Here is a 21066-nt window from a genome sequence, read left to right on the forward strand (position 1 = left end):
TTCTCACTGCCACCCTTTACACCAGGCTCCAGCTGGTCTGCACACACCCGCCAGTCCGCACATCTCTGAACCGTTTTCTTCAGAAAACACTGCATTGTGCACACCATCCCTGCACAAAGACGTTAGCATGCACCGTTCTTAAGGCAAAATCTCATTTACATTTTTTTGAAGAATTCTAACTCTAGTCTTTGAATAAGATGACAAGCTCAGAGTCCATGGAGGCCAGGAAGCTGGTCTATAAGCTGAGTAGGTACAGACAACAGGAGCTGTGAGCATGGGGGCGACTTGTGTGTGCCGTACAGAGCCATTCAAATTCAGGTTAACTGTCATTATTATCAGTCTGAAGAGGATTATAAATCTTCTAATCATTATTAAAAAATCTACAAAGCTCTGTGGCCCAGGCCCAACTTTAGGCACAGGCAGAAGGTAGCAAGACTGTGTTTCTAAGACTTTCATACACCCAGTTTCACCATCTGTTAATGGGGTTTGAGAAAGCACTTACTTCAGAGGCTCCAGTGATGAATAAACAGGCAACCCCCACACCGGTGAAGCCTGAAGAGACACAGGGCTGGCAGCCTTAACCACAGCCCTAACACTTCCAATCAAGGTCAGTTCCAATGACCTCTCCATGGTTCCAGTCTCCTCACCTGTGTTTCTGCTCCACCTGGAGAGCAGCAAGGTGTTGACCCTGTCCCCCTTGAGGTCACTGTCCTGGTCCAGTCCTTAACCAGCTCCTGCAGGGCCACTGCAATGGCCATGCTAAATATATGGTCACCAAAAGTCACTCTGGGAGTTGACAGGAACCCCAGGTGGTGAAGAGAAAAGAGCGATAGGCCAGGGGGCATAGGGCCCAGTTCTAAGCAGAGGGAAGGGCATACCCGAGACAGGGATGGGCAGGGGAACTGGTGGGTGTACAAGCGGTAAGGGCAGGTGGGCTAGGGCTCCCGCAGGGGCTGCGGAAAGGCTTCCAGAGCCTTGGGGAAGGATTCCGCATTTCAGAATGAGCACTCAGAGTGGTGAACAGGGGACTTGGTGTATCCACCATAAGGACCCCAACACATTAAGTGACCGAAGCAAGAAATGAGCACAAGCTGGACGGAAGGTGCACAGGATAGACAGGAAAGGAGGAGCCTGGGGGGGCAAAACTAGGGGCAGAAGAAACAGAACTCAGCACAACACTGTCTTCCAGGAATTCAATCACCTAAATCTGACCAAAGACACATGGAAAACACCAAAGGGCAAGTAAACAGAAAAGCCCAAAGGCAAGTTCTCCACGTGACCCTGGATTTTAAAAGCCCCTCAAAACTACCTCCACAGCTTAAGCCACGCGACCCCTTTCAAAAGCAGAATGGACTCTCTTCACTTGGGGGCAAAAGTTCAGACTCGGAGCTCTCATCACGATGCTGAAAAGGCTGCTGGTGCTCCACTGTTCATCAGACACGTCAGATGCGAGGTCCCCTCAGAGTAGGCCTGACAGGGCAGCTCTGCCTAGGTCGGTCAGGAGACTCCTCTAGAAGCAACCTGTTGCTCTGACCTCAGGAACAAAAGAGGGCGGCCTTACTTTATCAGTACCTTCTCCCTCAGCTCGCCCGTCTCCACCACCCTGGCTCCTGCAGGCCCTCCCAACTCACTCTGTTCCCACAGGAGCCCTGACCCAGGGGAGCCCAGAATCTCAGGCACCATCAGAGCACTAACTCACGCAGTCATGGTGACAACCCCATGAGGCAAGCACTCCATCACCCTCGTTTTGCAGATGAGAGAACGTAGGCACAGAGATCAAGTACTGGGCTGGTCACACGGCCAGGAGCAGCAGCCAGGATTCAGGCCACATGGCTCCTGGGTCTAAATGTGACTAATGCAATCCTGTCTCACCCACTAAAATGCTACTTTATCCTTCCAACACTCCTCACTCTCACTACAGACTGTGAAGTAGAACATAAACTGTTGCTGTTCAATTATAGTGGACTCTGAACACAGGCCAGTAAGAAACCACACGCTGCCAACAACTGAATCGCAGGGGCTGGCCCACCCCAGGGTGGCTCAGCTTCAGACACTTTAGAACCAAGGCTCTTTCCACAACAATTAGACTTGGTCCCATGTCATTAGAAGTTAGGAGATCTGGAATTCGGAATAGATCTGGAATAAATAGATCTGGAATAAATAAGTAATCTATTTATGGGAAAAATCCATTAACCTAATAGATTTTTAGGTTATTTTCTTTAAGTAAGAAAAACAGGAATATTGGGAGCTTATCTATATTGTAGGAAGACCATGGGTCAAGCTATATACATGTGAAAATACTTCACAAGCTGATAAACAAAATACAACAGTATTTTATTATTTCAAGTGTAATCAATTCTCAGTCAGGACAGAGAAAAACACCTATGCCTGTCTCCTGCTAAATCAATTTTAATGCCACAAGCAGATGCAGTACCTAGGGTACATAAATACTAAGAGAAGGTGATTCCCAGAACCATGAGAAGTTTATGGAAATGAAGTTCTGTTTCTGGGAATAAGGGCTGGACAATGAGTACCAAGTAGCAGTTGATGTATTTCAGCGCAGCTTAAGATACACGCAAATGGAATCACTGGTGCAAAACATACACAGTGAGGAGATTCATAAAGAATGCCCCTCCCTGAATGACCTCAGAGCTGAGTTATGGTCTTATGGAAGCTGGACCTAGTCAGACACACACGGTACACACCTATGCTTATGTCACAAAGGACAGGTCTTTTAGGAGATAACCACAAAAGGTAATTCAGCATATCTAAAAAGTATATATACCTCCCTTCTCCACAAAGTTTTTTTTTTTTTGGATTAATGATCACACATTAATACTCAATTCAGTTAATACTTAATTAAAACAGTATCTCGCTTTATAGACCAGATACATCCCTGAAGCCATTTCTGGGCAAACATTTTCTTATTTTCTAGTTTTTCTAGTTTCTGAGAGCATCTCAGAATCACTCTCAGTTCATATTTTTTTGTTATTCTAAATACAAACCAAAGAAAGCAAAGAGGTGAATGAGAAGAGGGGGAACTATCTCGATGCCTAGCCAACAACAGCAGGCTCACAACCAACCGTGTGCCTGTTTCTCACCCAGGCACCAAGGAACAAGTCTTACATTTTTGGAAAAATCCAAATAAATACTGATGAGGTCATACAGTAAATTTATTTCACCATTTTCACCAGCTCAATAAAGACAAATTTGCATGTGACAAATCCCTCGAATTAGCAACTCTCTCCAAGCGGCAAGGACGAGAGCCAGCATTTCCCAGGCATGTGTTCTGTACCATCGCCTTTGCACACACCTCCTCACATGGTACACACGTCCTCACTCAACGTCACAAATGCCAACAGGGAGGCACCATAGCCTCCCTCTAAAGACAAGGGGGGTCTGGGCATGGATCACTGAGCAGCAGCGCTGGATGTAAACCCAGGCTGCCCAATTCTAAAGCCCTCTTCCTCAATCTTCAACCAATTATAATACTGATCAGTTGCTCAGAATCCTCAGATATCAACCTGAACTTCACAATTCTTAGTTTCCAGCATTTCTTAAGAATTCTCAGAGAGCCACCATATATGGGAACAAAATCTATGAGGACATGGTTATGGCTGTGAACCATTACATGCATTGCTGCAAAGAATGGGCTGCCCCAAACTTCAAATCTAAGAACAAAGAATAATCCTTAAAGTCACCACATGAAGCCCCATAGTCTGGGCACAAGCAGTCTTACCCTGGTGTTTCCTAACTGCAACAGATGGACCGTGTAATAGGACTTCACGTCCTCTGACAGGAACTTCACGCTGAACCCCGTTTCCTTAAACAGCATCTCTCGGTCATCTTTTGTAGGCCAGTACTGGGCACATTTAACCTAAAGTTAAGAACACAGACATAATGAAACCATAAAAAGCTAGAAAGGAAAACAAACCACACACAAGCTATATATTTTTCAAGTACCCAAATCTAGGAACAGTCACACTATGTTTGATGTTTAATGTATTTTAATAAGATTGACATCTTATAAATGAAGTTTATAAAAATGTTCTTATAACTTACACACTTAGAAAAAAACAGGTATCATGTTCATAAAATGAAAATCAATTTGTCATTTCTAAAGCAGGATAACCTGTATTTCAACATCATACTGGTATTCACTCTATGTTTCTATAAATATCAAACTCTTGCAAGAATCGTATCTTCAAACAGTACCGAAAGGCTTTATAAGTACTTTCCATAAGCTATAACAAACCTAGACAGCATATTTAAAAGCAGAGATATCACTTCGCCAACAAAGGTTCATAAAGTCAAAGCTATGGCTTTTCCGGTAGTCATGTATAGATATGAGAGTTGGACCATAAAGAAGGCTGAGCATCAAAGAATTGATGCTTTCGAACTGTGGTGCTGGAGAAGACTTTTGCGAGTCCCTTGGACAGCAAGGAGATCAAACCAAGTCAATTCTAAAGGAAATCAACCCTGAATATTCACTGGAAGAACTGTTGCTAAAACTGAAGCTCCAATACTTTGGCTACCTGATGCAACGAATTGACTTACTGGAAAAAACCCTGATGCTGGGAAAGACTGAGGGCAGGAGAAGAAGGGGGTGATAGAGGATGAGATGGTTGGATGTCATCACTACCTCAAATGACGTGAATTTGAGCAAACTCTGGGAGACTGTGAAGGACAGGAAAGCTTAGCGTGCTGCAGTCTATGAGGTAGCAAAGAATTGGACATGACTTAACAATTAAACAACAACATTTTCCATAAATACCTGTTAATCTGCTACTAAATACTATATATCTAGAGATAACATTGCATACTTCCATACTAAAAGTAAGTCAAGGCAAAGAATCAGAAGATAAGCCCCCTTTACCTGGAACTGTTACGTTTTGGCAGAACTACTGATGTGGAATTAACATTTTGTGACAATAAAAGCATCTCCCCAAAAGCCAAACTGTGAGGCCAGCAGGCTATGGTAAGGTGAGCTAGAGCCACTTCATTGGGAAAAACACTAGGAAAACATCCCTGTAAAATATGGTCGTTTCTCCTTTTAGATATCACAAACAGATACAAATAACAATTAATAGAAATACTTCCAAAACAAATGAATGCTATGAGCTAATACTTCAAAAGCTGCTAAAAGACATTAAAAAAACAAAATGACACAAGAAGTGAAAGAGCATAAATTATAACAACTCATAAATAACGTGACAGAAGAGAAAAAAGAATCAAAAGTAACAGAACACATCATTTCATAAAGACTAATTGATTAAATAAACTCAAGGGAACAGAGCTGTGAATAAACACAACAGATGATGCCTTAAGAGAAAAAGGACATTTTTAAAATAAAAAAGAAATAAAGAGAGACTAGTAGGCAATGAAAATCTAACACATATGTATAACAGAAGGCCCCAGGAGAAGAACAGTAAAGCAAGCAAGGGAACAGAATAAATGTCAAAAAGTATAATTCAATAAAAATTTTTCTTTAAAAGAAAGAAAAAAATGCCTGAAATCACATAATGAAATAGCACACTCCGCCCTGGACAAACTGACCCAGAATGACCAGCACAGACACATTTCAGTACAATCAAGGGGATCTGAAGAAAAAAAAAACCTTTGGATAAAAGAATAAGTAACTAATAAAAGAAATAGAGTAAGACGTGCCTTTGTGACAGGAACATGCCAGAAAGAAATGGGTAATACCATCAAGCTGCTCAAAAAGCAAATGTGAGCCAGAGATTTTACATTCTGCCAAACAGACTCTTCAGCATCAAGCCAGCAGAGGTATTGTCATCAACAAACAAGAAACTGGGACCAGGGCACCCATCCTCAGGATCCTGAGTGTGAGCTACACACAGAGCAACCAGAGAGACTCAACAAGAGATGCATATCTACACAAAAGGGACAAGAGAGACTAAAACATGCGGTAAACTCTGATGATGGAGGTGAAGCACAACTTGAGAAAAAGAGGATGAGAGAAAACATTTTAAACTGTTTTCAGTAGTTATTTTAGTGATGGACTTAATTTTGTTATTACAAGTACTTTCTGGGTGCAATATGGGACAGAGTAAATGAGTATAAGACATTCAACATCACTAGTGTCTCTGAGAACCAGAATTCATGGTGAATCAACCCTACAGTCCTAAATTTTAATATCAGTATCAAATATCAGAATATCAATACCAAAAAAAAAAAAGAGGAAGAAACATCAGTATTAGTACGAACACTAGTGTTGTGTTATCTTAACATAAAACATAATCTTCCTTAACTCTGTTCACTGAAAAGATCAACCCAGTAAGAACAAAGATTACTATTTTTGCTGTGATCTTGAAATACCGATGCACACCAAAAGAAACCAAGGTTTCTTAAAGAAACAGCTGATTCGCACAGGAAAGCGCCAAGATAAGCCTGCAACGTGGAGTCCTTCCAGACATCAAGGGAGCTAGTAAGACGCTTCAGTTTTTGTTAAAAGAACTCAGGGCCCAACCTGAAAAGCTTCCTCTGGCCAACGAAGGGACAATGGACTACAAGTAAGAATAACAACGGGCTTCCCAGGTGGCTCAGTGGTAAAGAATCCGTCTGCTAAGCAGGAGGCACCCATTCGATCCCTGCATCGATTCCTCAAGATCCCCTGAGGAAGGCACGGCAACCCAGTCCAGTATTCTTGCCTGGGAAATCCCATGGACAGAGGAGCCTGGCAGGCTACAGAACATGAGGTAGCAAAAGAGTTGGACATGACTACACAACAACAAGGATAATAACTGTCATGGAGTGAACTGAATCAAGGTGTTTACTAAACTCATGACTTCACAGCATTGATCCCCTCCAGCCCCCACACCCCAAGAAAACCTAAGTGGTCACATGTTGAGGATATGTGGGAATCAACTTCTTTTGAAAACTGCTTTTCCTACATCAAGGTGGTAGGTAACTAGAGTAGGAGCCTTTTTTTTTTTTTCAATAGAAGTATTTCAACCAAAACTCAAGAAGAAACAATAAAGCTGGAATATCACTATAACCCTAATTAATTAAGGAACTAAACACTGACCACCAGCAGCTGCTGACAAGGGGGTATCACCACACACGAGGCAACCTCTACAATCAAAACTGACTCTTACTGAACATCTGGATGAAGGTGATTTCTGATTGCTGGTGGCAATCTTCTCTTTTTATTACAGTACTTATTCTGCAGAATGAGACATGAAACCCATAATCCTCTAGCTGACAACGATGCTCAAATGTCCCAACCAATAGCACCCGCATCACTTGGGTCTGTGGGTCACCGTGGAAGCATGAAAACCACTGCAGAGACTGTGCTGACACCGCAGGACACCCTGGTGTGGCAACAACACTGCACATTGCAACAGACTAGAAGCACCTTCACTACTACTGAAAACCGGCAGCTATTAATTTAGAAAAAAGGAAGAATTCGGGATCTGAAGGAGCAGAACAGCCTGAGACCTCAGGGCTGGAAGAGATCTGACAGATAACACTTTCTAATTTGCATGTTTGACAGAAGAAGACCCTCAAGCCATAGAAACTGAAGACTTAACCACCATCACACCACTAATTAGCACTGGATTTTAAACAGCACCTCAAATGTCAATAAATCTATACATATCAATACTCACTACCTCCTGACATAAAAGCTAATGGTAGTTTATAAAGGTTTTAGAAACCTATCACTTCTTCATAAAATTTCCAGGATTCTGTTAATAATAAATTATAAAGATTCTGATAAAGCCTAGGAATTCCAAAGATCTAAGTACCACAACTGGTCAGTACTCACTCCATCATACTTATGTTTGGAGGGCCGTGGTCCACAGTTGTTATTTAAATATTTAAGGTAATAAAGGAAAATGATAGGTTAGTTCTGGTCAGAATCACCCTGACTCTAGTTTTTAGCAATTAAAGGCCAAAACTAATGAATGACTATCCCAAAAGAAATAAGAAAATATTTGTAAGTTAACAATCACAGACCGTACAGTAAGTTGTAAATACCAAGTATTACTCACCGATTCTTTCTCCACAATTCGGTTTAGCATGACAACTGCTTTGGTCTTTTGCTGCCAAACCATGAGCCAGAAATGACAACCGGTATTAGGAAGTGGACCCTGTAAGACAGAGAAGAAACAGCAGGTGAGAGGAGTGGGGACTGAGGCTCCCAGGACGTGCCTTCCAGGAAGCTTCTCATCTGAGAACAGGATCACAGAGTGTCAATCCAGACTCTAAACCCATCTGAACTACAAACAGGTCTCTGTTAGTTGGATTACTGATTATCCACGATCAAAACTGACTTTATTTACTTAAGCAGAAAAGAAAAATTTCCAGGCTGTCAGGTGGCTCTCTGAATTGAGGGATGGAAAACCAGGCTTGGGCAGGAAAAAAGGTCAAGACAAGATTTTATCCCAAGGTGTATGGGTTTGGGGCAGCACTTCCGACCAGTCACCACTGTTACCCTTTGAGGGCACTGCCATCCTCAGGTGGCTGCAGTGCATGCAGGTTAACAGGTCTGACTGTACCTTGAGTAACTCAACAAGCAGTCACAGCGGGATGCCGGGGTCTGGGTCTGCCTGGAGCTTCAGCTCCACACACAAGACAAGGCCATTCAAGTTGTGCTGCACTAAAAGCAGCTTAAGGACCATTGTATCCCAGCTCTGTAGTGGATGTTCTAGAAATATTACGTGAGCTAATAAACACACTCTCAATTATACCAATGCTAGAAGGGATCAAGAACCCTGAAGAGCTGCACCCTCAGGTTTGAGGAGCCGTTCCCCTTACTGAGTGCATATTATTCAACGTTTGAGCTACTTCCAAAACCACACAGTGCAAAGATAAAAACAGCCATGAGAAGACCCCCAGTAAAATGAATGCCTTCTCTTTCATCTGAAAAAATGGATGGATCAGGTCTCCAATGAAGTCACTGCTTAGTGTGTACACACACACACACACACACACACATTCTAGAGTGGTTCTAAAAGGGAAGAGGGGTTCTCAGCTCTTCCACTTACCAGCAATACAACCCATTATCTTCTACAAAATGGAGATCTATACCAAGGGATCAGTAGGTATACATTTTTAATTTTCATAAAACTCAGAGGAAAAGGATGACAAAAATTATAAGCAACAAAGGACAAGCAGAACAACTGCAATTTCAATAAACATTTAGTGTCTCTGGTTTCTGGCTGTCCTTTGAAATATTTTCTGTGCATGTTCTCTGTCCCAATGTACTAGGGACAAAGGCAAAAGCAGTCCCAGCTGTCACAGAGCTTACATCAGAGGTGAGGAACGGAAACACACCCAGCCCCACCAGAGTGAGGGCTGAGCATTGGGTATGCAGGAGCAGGAAGGGTACCAGGGCAGAGCCTTAAAAATGAGGAGGTGCTGACACAGCGAGGGGAGAGGGGAGGGATCAGGTCCATTTCCAGTGTCAGGGCACTTCTGGGAAAGAAGGTGACACAGAGAACCCACAGGAAACCACACCTGTCAAGTGGGAGGGGCTTGACCCCAGGAAAGAGTCAACGATCTCTTCTTTACAGAATGAAGGAATATGACCAGATTGGTCGCAAAAATTTCTCTAGAGGAATTGTTAAAGATGGACTAGAAAAGAGGGACTGGTGGCAAAGAAATAAGTTGAGAAGCTACTACATTGGGGTACATGAAAGAGAGCTTCAGAGAAGGGCAGGGCAGCAGAAAACAGGAGAGAATTCGACAGATGAGAAGGACAGCTTTAACCCAGATGACAAAAACAGGACGGGGGCTAGCTTAGTGTAAAAGAAAGAAGGAAAAGAAAAAAAAAGAGTTTGACACAGAAAAGGAAGAATTTGTGACGTCAAGTGGTCCTGTGGGTAGATGCTGGAAGCTCTGGGGCAGGGGGTGGGGGGGGAGCTCAGGAAATAATCCAAAGCTGAAGACAGGCTTGTGAGTCCACTAGAGTGAGGGCAGAGGGCCTGGGTCAGGACACAAAGGAACGCCTAAATGGACAGGAGATTTAAACTAGGGTATTAGTCAGGTATTTTCTTTTTTATGAAGGGATTTACAATGTTTTATAGAAGGATTATTACTATCATTACTACTATAAGAAGCAGCAGTAACAATGCCACAATGAACACTCACTCCATGGAGTACTCACCATAGTACCTGGCACTACATGAGTTTTTATTAGCACTATTCTATAGATCACAGAGATACATATTGAAAACATACACACTTGACTCCTGGACAACAGGGGTTTGAACTACAGGGGTCCAGATACAGACAGATTTTTCAATAAATACACAGTCAGCCCTTTTAGCCATGGATCTGCATCCTCAGGATCAACAACCTCAGATGGCAAACTTAACACATGATTGTGACTCACTGAATCTGTATATGTAGGGCCAGGACAGAAGGGACAACGATGGGACATGAGCACTCGTGGGCTTTGGCATTGCAAAGGGTCCTGGAAGCAAACCCCATGGTGCTGCAGGATGACGCTGCACCTCAGGGAACTGAGGAACGCATCCAAGGGCATATCACAATTTCAGGGCAGCAGATCTGAATAATTAAAAGCAGAACCATGCAGCCTATGGAGACCATGTGGCCTCATCCTACTTGTTGTATGACCTTGGTAAAGTTATTTGATGTTCCTTTGTCTCTTTAGATGACTCCTCATGTTAACATAAGGATAATAAAAGTATTTACCACAAAGGGTTATCCTGAGGCTTAAGTTATATAAAATATGTAAAATATAGAAAAATGTTAATAATTGCAAGCTGTTACTATTTACAACAGTCAAGACATGGAAGCCATCTAAGTGTCCATCCACAGAGGAATGATTAAAGAAGATGTGATACATATATACAATGGAATATTGGTCAGCCATAAACAAATAACGCAGTAATGCCATTTGCAGCAATGTGGATGGACCTACAGATTATCAGTCTAAGTAATTCAAAGACAAATATATGATATCACTTATATGTGGATTCTAGACTATGATACAAAAGAATTTATTTATAAAACAGAAACAGACTCACAGACACAGAAGGTAAGCATACTTTTGGTTACCAAAGGAGAAAACAGGAGGAGGGATACAGTAGGAGTTTGGAATTAACAGACACACTACCATACATAAAGTAAACAACAAGAATTTACTGTGTAGCTCAGGGAACTATATTCAACATCTTATAATAACCTACAACGGAAAAGAATCTGAAAAAGAATATATATAGATGTATGTGTGTATACGTGTATAACTGAATCACTTTGCTGCACACTAGTATCTAACACATTTTAGTAAATCAACTGTAGTTTAGTAAAAAATAAATAAAAGATTGCTAGCTGCTGTTAATTTTACTTCCCTCTAGGATGTGAAGTTCATACTAGCAGTTTTATGAATGACTGTTTGATTCACACAATGCCACCACAAAGCAGGCATTCAAAGCTTTGCTGGATGAATGAACAGGATTCAAGCACAGACACTGTGAGTCCAGAATCTAGCCTCTTTCTTAAGAAACAAAGGTTCAAAATATGGTTCCAGAGAGTTGAATTGGTGAGTAACAGACTGGATGGGGGCGAAACCTGAATCAGAATCTTGAGAAACAATTATATTTTTAGAGACTAAGATGAGAAAGAGGAAAGGATAAACAAGACTGAAAAAAAGAGAATAAAGGGTATGATAAGGTATCTAGGGTAATTACTCTTTTCTATTTTTAACATTATGGTTTTTAAAAACAGAAAGTAAAACTTTTTAACTCTAAAAATGACTATTAAAAATATCATGAATGCACATAAGAAAAACTTCAAATATAAAAGAAAATGGCAAAGTGAAGTCTCTATTTTTTCCTAATTCCCAGAAACAATCAGTACTAATAGCATGTGTATAATTTATTTAGCCAGCTCCTTACAGACTGTTTCTGTCCTACTATTTTTGGCCCTGTGCTATTAAGTTATAACAAATAATCTCACATTTACCTTCATGTCTTTACATAGTAGACCACTGAGTACTATAAACTTTTAAATCTGTTGTTCTGACAGGTGAGAAGTGGTAACTGATTGCTGGTTTAAATTTAGAAAAATTGAGCATCTTTTCTATATATATTGTCTACCTTTACTTCTTTCCTGTGAACTGTGAATTTATGTTCCTTGCCAGTTTTTTTCATAGATTTTCTTTTTGTTTTTGACTTACAGGAGCTGCTTTACTCCAGTAAAATGGAGTAATTAATTTGTTTCCTGTGAATTATAGATAGCCTAACAGTTGATAGTTACATTCATCTGAATATCTTACCATTTTCAACAGTTTTCACTTTCAGTAACATGTTATTCTGATCTGAAATGGGTTCTTTAAAAATCTCAAACATTACAAGTACAGTTTATCTTTTTTTCAATTTAATTACAGCTATTTACAATACTGTGTTAGTTACAGGTATAAAACAAAGTGATTCAGTTACACACACACACACACATATATATATATTTCCAGATTACTTTTCCATTATAGGTTATCATAAGATACTTAATAATACAGTTTATCTTTGGAATAATTAAAAATCACTAACTGGGAAATGGCAGCACTGTTAATTAAATCTGTTATCTGATAAACAAAGGGTATCTGGTGTGGATAAACCCAAATCATTTCTGCTATCTCAGAGTGAAAGAACAATGCCAATGGAGCACGGGTGTAGCCAGTATGTTGAGAAGGGATTGGGCAGGAGGCTCTAGGGGCCAGTAGGCTCTCAGGCCACTCCATCAGTGGTCCAGGCACCTGGCTCACACCCTCACCTAACACCCAAGTCTTGTCCATACTGAAAATACACACCAGGCCAGGGCAGAGAAGAGTTTTTGCAGTGCCTCTGGTTCTGATTCAAGTGAAGAGAAGCAGAAGGAGCAAAGTATCCACCAACTAAGACTTTGTACCAAACTTACAGCAAAGAGGACAGCTGGCCAGAAAAGAACCAGCTGGCTAGACCTCATGAACAACTTTCCTGCAGAGAACGTGTAACAGTTAACAATTGCTTTTATCTTAAATATACACAGCTGTAAAACATTATAACACCATTCATTACAAAACAACAGAAAAACCTGAAACAGCCATTTCATCGCCAAAAGAAGTCGGGACACACTTTCTGCTCCATCCCAAAGCAGACCCCAGGAATGGCAGTCAGGCCTCCACTCCATGTCACGCCACTTGCCTGGGTTAAGATGTAGCTCCTCTGTGCCTCCTCTATGTCAACTAAGCTGGCATTGATATAATCATTTTCAGCGTTCTGCAGTTTAACACGACTGTGATCATCTGAAACAGAAAATGATAAACCATACCGTCATTTCAACCTTGCATTTCATTTTTATTTGAATATTAATTTTCTGGGTATTTACAAAATGACAGAAAAACCAAAGAAAAATAAATTAGCATCACAATTGAGTCAAATCTCAAATCATTCCTTTTTTTAAAAATGTTAGTGCAAAGATGAAATCCTTTTGTTTGTTACTGTGTGTTACGAAGAAGTGCTGCTGTTGGTGGTAGATTAGCTGCTGTTTAAGTAGAAAAACTGATCAAAGAGTAAAACATAGTAAAAGGAATAAAGTACCAATCTTCCTAAAAGAAAAAGGATGGTTAAGACTTCTGGTGCTTAAGAACTAACAAGTTTTCCTATAATCAATGGCCTCCAAAAAATAAGACCAGACAGATCCCACCATGACTACGTTTCATTTTCTTCCTGCCTCAACAGATCTGCATTCAGTTATATTTTAGTAATTTTTATGCTTTTGAACTGTGGTGTTGAAGACTCGAGAGTCCCTTGGACTGCAAGGAGATCAAACCAGTCAATCCTAAAGGAAATCAGTCCTGAATATTCATTGAAGGACTGATGCTGAAGCGGCAACTCCAATACTTTGGCCACCTGATGGGAAGAACTGACTCACTGGAAAAGATCCTGATGCTGGGAGAGATTGAAGGCAGGAGAAGGGGACGACAGAGGATGAGATAGTTGGATGGCATCACTGACTCGATGGACATAAGTTTGAGCAAGCTCTGGGAGTTGGTGATGCACAGGGAAGTGCTGCAGTCCATGGGGTCACAAAAGAGTCGGACATAACTGAGCAACTGAACTCAACTCAACTAATTAGATTAAGTGCTAAGCTATATTTAACACACTTGGAATATTCCAATTCTGTAACAGACAAGTAAAAGTGCTTCATTACTTAGGCTGTATCATATACTTCTAGTTTTTAAACCTGAAGGTCTCACAGATTTAGAATTTGTGCTAATGTAAACAAATGGAGCACAGAACTTTACCTTCTATCACTGTGGTAGGAGGGAAGATGCTGAGAGAGGAAGCATGCATGTAACAACAGGATTAGCATTCACTTGGAATATTAAATACACGCCCAGCAGAGTCACAGGACTGAATTACAACCTACGCGCATCTTTGATGTCTAGCTGGAGAATACCTTCTGGTATAAACTGTGCCCCTCAAGGAAATACCAAATAACCATTCTCTTCCCCACTCTTAAACTAAAAGAGTTGTTCATATTATCTCCATATGAAAGAAAATGTTAAACAGTTTTAGTTTCACACATAATTTACATGAAATGTTTCTGCTGGATTGAACCCAAGACCTCTGTAAATATTACACGTCATTGGCCAACATGAAAAGTGAAGATCTTGTTATAGTAAATCACTTATACTAGTGTTCTCGGAAAGATGATGTCAAGAGTCACTTTTTTTTTAAACACTTTTTTTTTTAACAGTTTGATCACTCTTTAACTGTTACGTGAGAGAGTAAAAAGTTCAGCTATATAATTAACAAAATAAAGTCCATATGCCTCCCAGATAATACCAATCAGAAGAATAATGCATCCCTAAAATTTAAATTCCATTAAAATATAATCCCAAAGGAATGTGTTTCCTCATGTTGTAATCACAGCAAGAACACAAACAGAGACTAATCTTATCGATTGCACAAGTGAAGAAGCAACTTGCAAAAGAAGCAAGAATCCATAAATGCCAAGTCTCCCCTCAAAGGGAGTTCCAGCAGGTCATCCAGACCCTTCCATAATCCAGGAGAAAGACTTCAGGGGGGTTTTCAGGACACCTGACCCCTGCCTCCTGGACTCTGCACTGGATTCACTGTTATTTTCCCTCCCTGTGTTACTCTACACCTGGTGTCACTCCAGGGCATTAAATACAAGAGTCACATATCCCAAGAAGCACAGATGGGTTCCCCAGAGCCCCAGTTCTGATTGGTGGGGAACAGCAAGGCACTACAGAAACGACACCCCAGAAAGGAAGGAAATCCTTGGCAAACTCTAGCCATTTAGAACTGGCAACAAGTGTTGGCTGAAACTATGTTTTTGCCTCGGGACTAATTAAAGAAAGAAACAAACCCTATACTTAACATCATTTTAATTCTTCTGTTCCACTAAAAAAGATGTTTTTAATAAAAAATGAAACTCATGTAACTTTTTGATTCAGAAGAGAATCTGTGCCGAGAAAAAAACATGAGTTTCTTGTGTTAACACTGTCTACAAAGTAAGTAACACATTTCAGGAAGTGAAACTATCAAAGCCTTTTTATGAGGAATTGTGACTCTATGATTTATATATTCTCTAGCAATGGTAACAAAGACAAGGCCTCTTCTCCCCTGAAGACTCACTCACTATGTGGTCTGAAATACCTGTGAGGGTGACACAGCTCCCCTTAAAGCCCGAGGTCAATGTCTCCTCTCCCTGCCCATCAGGTCTGGTCAGCCCCAAATCTGTGAACAGTTCACTCCAAACCAACCCCTGACTTCTCAGGAAAAAACCGGGGAAGTGATCTGCTCTCTCCTCTCCCACAGGAACTGATTCTGCCCAGGGACCTCTGAGATGAGACTATCAAAAGCCAGAGTCCAGGGACTTCCTGGGGGTCCAGCGGCTAAGACTCCACACTTCCTAAGCAGGGTTTGAACCAGCTTCGACCTTGGTTGGGTGATTAGATCCCGCATGTGGAAACTAAGACCCAGTGCAGCCAAATAAATAAACATTAAAAACAAGCAAATAAACATCCCAAACCCATAGCTTAGGGGCATCAGCAAGGGGCAAGCCCACAGCACCTCCTCCTCATTCTAAGTGTACTTAGAGGGTTACTCCCTCTCCCCAGTCACGTACAGGATCCACCAAAGGGAGAAAATGAATACAATTCAAACTGTACTGCATGAGAGGCCACAAAAGCAACCAAACCACACTGCACAGGAAATCTGATTTCTCAACATCTAACACCACCAGCAGCAGGACGACCAAGAACACACACTTTCCTTCACAGTGGCATCATCATGGGGGACAAAGAAACGCATGCCCCACAGAACCACAGCCCTCGAGTTGGATTAGGCAAACTTCCGATGAAGAGTCCCCAGGCCTCCCACCTCACAGTCTGTTTTCTGAGAAATGGTTCCATCTGTCAAGAAATGACTGGCTCGAGCTGCCTGAGCTGACAACACAGATCAGCTTCCTCTTTCAATACTGCCACAATGAGCTCTTTCTCCCACCCCACCCACCTCCCCACCCACAGTTTCACCCTTTTTCATTATTGTAAAGACATCTCCTTCTGGAAAGTCTTCCAGGTCAAGCAGGAAGGGCTCACATTTATGCCAAGGCAGAGATCAGGAATAATTAACAGAAATTGGGCAGAAGACCGATCTTCCTGCAAGTGAGGCTCCGTTCTCAACCAGGGGTAGGGTGGGGGCCTACGTTTCCAATACTGATTTCCATACTGCATGGCAATTCCCTGCAAACGAGGCAAGCATCTGACAGTGTCAGCCCCCTTCAACCCTACAAGGAGAATGCTGTGTGCTGGGCTTAGTAGCTCAGTCGTGTCCCACTCTTTGAGACCCCATTCCAGGCAAGAATGCTGGAGTGGGTTGCCATGCCCTCTTCCAGGGGATCTTCCCAGCCCAGGGATCAAACCCAGGTCTCCCACACTGCAGGTGGATTCTTTACCATCTGAGCCACCAAGGAAGCCCAAGAATAATGGAGTGGGTAAGCCTATCCCTTCGCCAGGGGAACTTCCCGACCTAGGAATCGAACTGAGGTCTCCTGCACTGCAGATGGATTCTTCACTAGCTGAGCTACCAGGGAAGCCCACAAGCAGAATTCTGGAGGACAAATAATACGAACTTTCCCTCATGAATCAAGCAGCGAACCAAAAGCAGTTCAGTTGTTTCCTCTGCCAAAAAAAAAACAAAAAACAAAAACCAACCCTGCTGGCTGAATGGTTCCAACCACAGTCTGGGCAGGACCACAGGATACACCTGAACAGCTCACTTCCTCCACCCCCAGCCTCCAAGCTCAGCTGTGAGCATTTCAGTCTCCATTGAACCCTAAAGCAGCAGCAGCAGAGGCCCAGAGGTGCCCTTGAGCCCCCTACCCCTGCGCTGCCTCCCACCCTGCTCTCTGCCTCCACCTCCCGCACATACACACAGACACCCTCCTGAACACCTGGCCTAGGACTTCTCCTCTCATGGAAGCCCCCCGCCTGCATCCCCTAACCAGACGATCTGCTCTCTATACTGAACACCTTCCACACCCCTCAACACATACGCTGGAAGCTAGACAACCGAAACAGAGACATTACGTGTTCTACAGCCTCCAACCAGAGGCCAGCTGCCCATACATGTCCATCTCTCCATCCACCGTGACTTCCAGTTCCTAAACTTGACAGAACAGTGCTAACTGAACATTCTGCCTCCGCACACCCCCAAACTGAAAAGGGCTCTTGAATCCACCCCCAGAGTCTCTGGGATGGAAACAGGACTTGGGAGGTGTCCTCACAAAATGGGTGAGATTCCCACTGCAGCTCGATCATGGACATCTTCCCCCTCGGACACTACACCGGGGTCTGGCACAGTCACGAGCAGCTCACCACTTCCCTTGAAACTCGAACTTCTCCTCCTCAGAGAAAGAGCCTAAGGTTGGAAGGGAAAAGGAGCGGGGGTACGAACATCTTCCCTTTCCACCCACAAACCCAAAGGCACCTGGCAAACCTCTCAGACCAAGTATGCACACCCCAGCTCCTGGAGCCCACCCTTATTCCCTAGAGCTCACCTGCTCAGAAAGGGGACAGCACTGAGCAAAACAATCAAGTAAGTTACACGTCACACAGCAATAAATCCTCTGGGAAAAAGAGTCCCTGGAAGAAAGAGCCCCATAAAAGGGAGCTGCGTTGGGGGGTGGGGGGGCACTGGGATTCTGAAAAGGGTGGTCAAAGTGGGCCTCACTGTGCACTGACACTTCAGCAGAGACTTGGAGGGGGTTGGTCACATGAATATCTCAGTTGAGAGTGTGCCAAGCACAGAGACTAAAGGCTTTACAACAGGTACAGGTCTCCCGCCTGGGGACACAAGAGACTGTGACACCAGCCCCAAGAACAAAGGGAAAGGAGCCCCTGCAACTCAGGTTCAGAGTTGAGAAATCCTGAGCTGATTCATTAGCCTCAACTCCTAAATCCAACTATCACAGAAAGGGAGATCTACTTCCCTCTTCTTGTAGTGACTACCAGCACAGTATCCGAACAATCCAGGTTGGCAAGAGCTCAAGCATCGTTTATACAATAAACTCCACAAAGTGTTCATATTCAAATTGCTGAGTTGTGGTGGAATCTTTTTAGAATGACAGGTCACTATTCAGCTCAGTTGCTTACTCGTGTCTGACTCTTCACGACCCCATGGACTGCAGCACTTGCCTCTCCATCACCAACTCCTGAAGCTTGTTCAAACTCACGTCCATTGAGTTGGTGATGCCATCCAACCATCACATCCTCTGTTGTCCCCTTCTCCTCCTGCCTTCAATCTTTCTCAGCATCAGGGTCTTTTCCGGTGAGTCAGTTCTTCCCCAAGTGGCCAAAGTATTGGAGTTTCAGCTTCAGCATCAGTCCTTCCAAGGAATATTCAGGACTGATTTCCTTTAGGATCAACTGGTTTGATCTCCTTGCAGTCCAAGGGACTCTCTCTCAAAAGTCTTCTCCAACACCACAGTTCAAAAGCATCAATTCTCTGGCACTCAGCTTTCTTTATGATCCAACTCTCACATCCATCCATACATGACTACTGGAAAAACCATAGCTTTACTAGACGGATCTTTGTTGGCAAAGTAATGTCTCTGCTTTTTAGTATGCTGTCTAGGTTGGTCAGAGATTTTCTTCCAAGGAGCAAGTGTCTTTTAATTTCATGGCTGCCGTCACCATTTGCAGTGATTTTGGAGCTCAAGAAAATAAAATCTGTCACTGTTTCCACTGTTTCCCCATTTATTTGCCATGAAGGGACTGGATGCCATGATCTTAGTTTTCTGAATGCTGAGTTTTAAGCCAGCTTTTCCACCCTCCTCTTTCACTTTCATCAAGAGGCTTTTTAGTTCTTCTTCACTTTCCACCATAAAGGTGATATCATCTGCGCATCTGAGGTTATTGATATTTCTCTCTGCAATCATGATTCCAATTTGTGCTTAATTTAGCCCGGCATTTTGCATGACATACTCTGCATGTAAGTTAAATAAGCAGGGTGACAGTATACAGCCTTGACGCAATCCTTTCCCAATTTGAAACCAGTCTGTTGTTCCATGTCCAGTTCTAACTGTTGCTTCTTGACCTGCATACAGATTTCTCAGGAGGCAGGCAAGGTGGTCAGGTATTCACATCTCTTTAAGAATTTTCCAGAGTTTGTTGTGATCCACCCAGTCAAAGGCTTTGGCATAGTCAATTAAGCAGAAGTAGATGTATTTCTGGAACTCTCTTGCTTTTTCGATGATCCAGCGGATGTTGGCAATTTGATCTCTGGTTCCTCTGCCTTTTCTAAAACTAGCTTGCACATCTGGAAATTCACGGCTCATGTACTGTTGAACCCTGGCTTGGAGAATTTTGAGCATTACTTTGCTAGTGTGTGCGATGAGTACAATTGTGCAGTAGTTTGAACTTTCTTTGTCATTGCCTTTCTTTGGGATTGGAAAGAAAACTGACCTTTTCCAGTCCTGTGGTCACTGCTGCGTTTTCCAAATTTGCTGGAATATTAAGTGCAGCACTTTCACAGCAGTATCTTTTAGGATTTGAAACAGCTCAACTGGAATTCCATCACCTCCACTAGCTTTATTCGTAAGTAATGCTTCCTAAGGCCCACTTGACTTCACATTCCAGGATGGCTGGTTCTAGGTGAGTGTGAGTGATCACACCATCGTGATTATCTGGGTCATGAAGATATTTTGTGTACAGTTCTTCTGTGTATTCTTGCCACCTCTTCTTAATATCTTCTGCTTCTGTTAGGTTCATACCATTGAGCCCATCTTCACATGAAATGTTCCCTTGGTATCTCTAATTTTCTTGAAGAGATCTCTAGTCTTTCCCAATCTATTGTTTTCCTCTATTTCTTTGCACTGATCGCTGAGGAAGGCTTTCTTATCTCTCCTTGCTATTCTTTGGAACTCTGCATTCAAATGGGTATATCTTTCCTTTTCTCCTTTGCTTTTTGCTTCTCTTCTTTTCACAGCTATTTGTAAGGCCTCTTCAGACAGCCATTTTGCTTTTTTGCATTTCTTTTTCTTGGGGATGGTCTTGATTCCTGTCTCCTGTACAATGTCACGAACCTCCATCCATAGTTCATCAGGCACTCTGTCTATCAGATCTAGTCCCTTAAAGCTATTTCTTACTTCCACTGTATAGTCATAAGGGATTTGATTTAGGTCATACCTGAATAGTCTAGTGGTTTCCCCACTTTCTTCAATTTAAGTCTGACTTTACCTTGTCACTAAGACTAATTACATTTAAAGACTGTCTAATGCTAAGCCACTCTTATATTCCCAAAACTAATATAGATATTGCCACATTCAGTTTGCCAACCTTTCTTTAGGATTTTTACATCTACATCCATGTCATAGATACGCCTATAACTTTTATTCCTCTTACTAAACTTTTCTGCTTTGGATATCCAAATTACCTATCTAACAGTCTCACAAAAGGAACTGAGGAGTATTCTCTTTTTCTCTTCTCTGGGAGAGCTTTCATTATTATAAGATATGCCCGTTAAAACAGCTAGTCTCAGTGAATTCTCAGTGGAAAATTGTTTA

At 42.3% G+C, this 21066-nt stretch overlaps 1 protein-coding gene across 3 annotated transcripts in view; it reads right to left on the minus strand.

The window, feature by feature from the left end:
- The window catches only part of PTPN2 (protein tyrosine phosphatase non-receptor type 2), a 63410-nt gene that overhangs the window by 19409 nt on the left and 22935 nt on the right, over positions 1-21066 (minus strand). For all 3 annotated transcript variants that reach the window (XM_081561755.1, XM_081561754.1, XM_081561752.1), the window contains exons 3-5: positions 13173-13273; positions 8016-8114; positions 3740-3877 (exon numbers count right to left, since the gene is read on the minus strand). In XM_081561755.1, coding sequence (XP_081417881.1) covers positions 3740-3877; positions 8016-8114; positions 13173-13273 — 338 coding nt within the window. The remainder of the gene's footprint in view (positions 1-3739; positions 3878-8015; positions 8115-13172; positions 13274-21066) is intronic.

Source organism: Giraffa tippelskirchi, chromosome 14, assembly GCF_054371585.1.
Source record: "Giraffa tippelskirchi isolate mGirTip1 chromosome 14, T2T-mGirTip1v1.2.pri, whole genome shotgun sequence".
Lineage (NCBI taxonomy): Eukaryota > Metazoa > Chordata > Mammalia > Artiodactyla > Giraffidae > Giraffa > Giraffa tippelskirchi.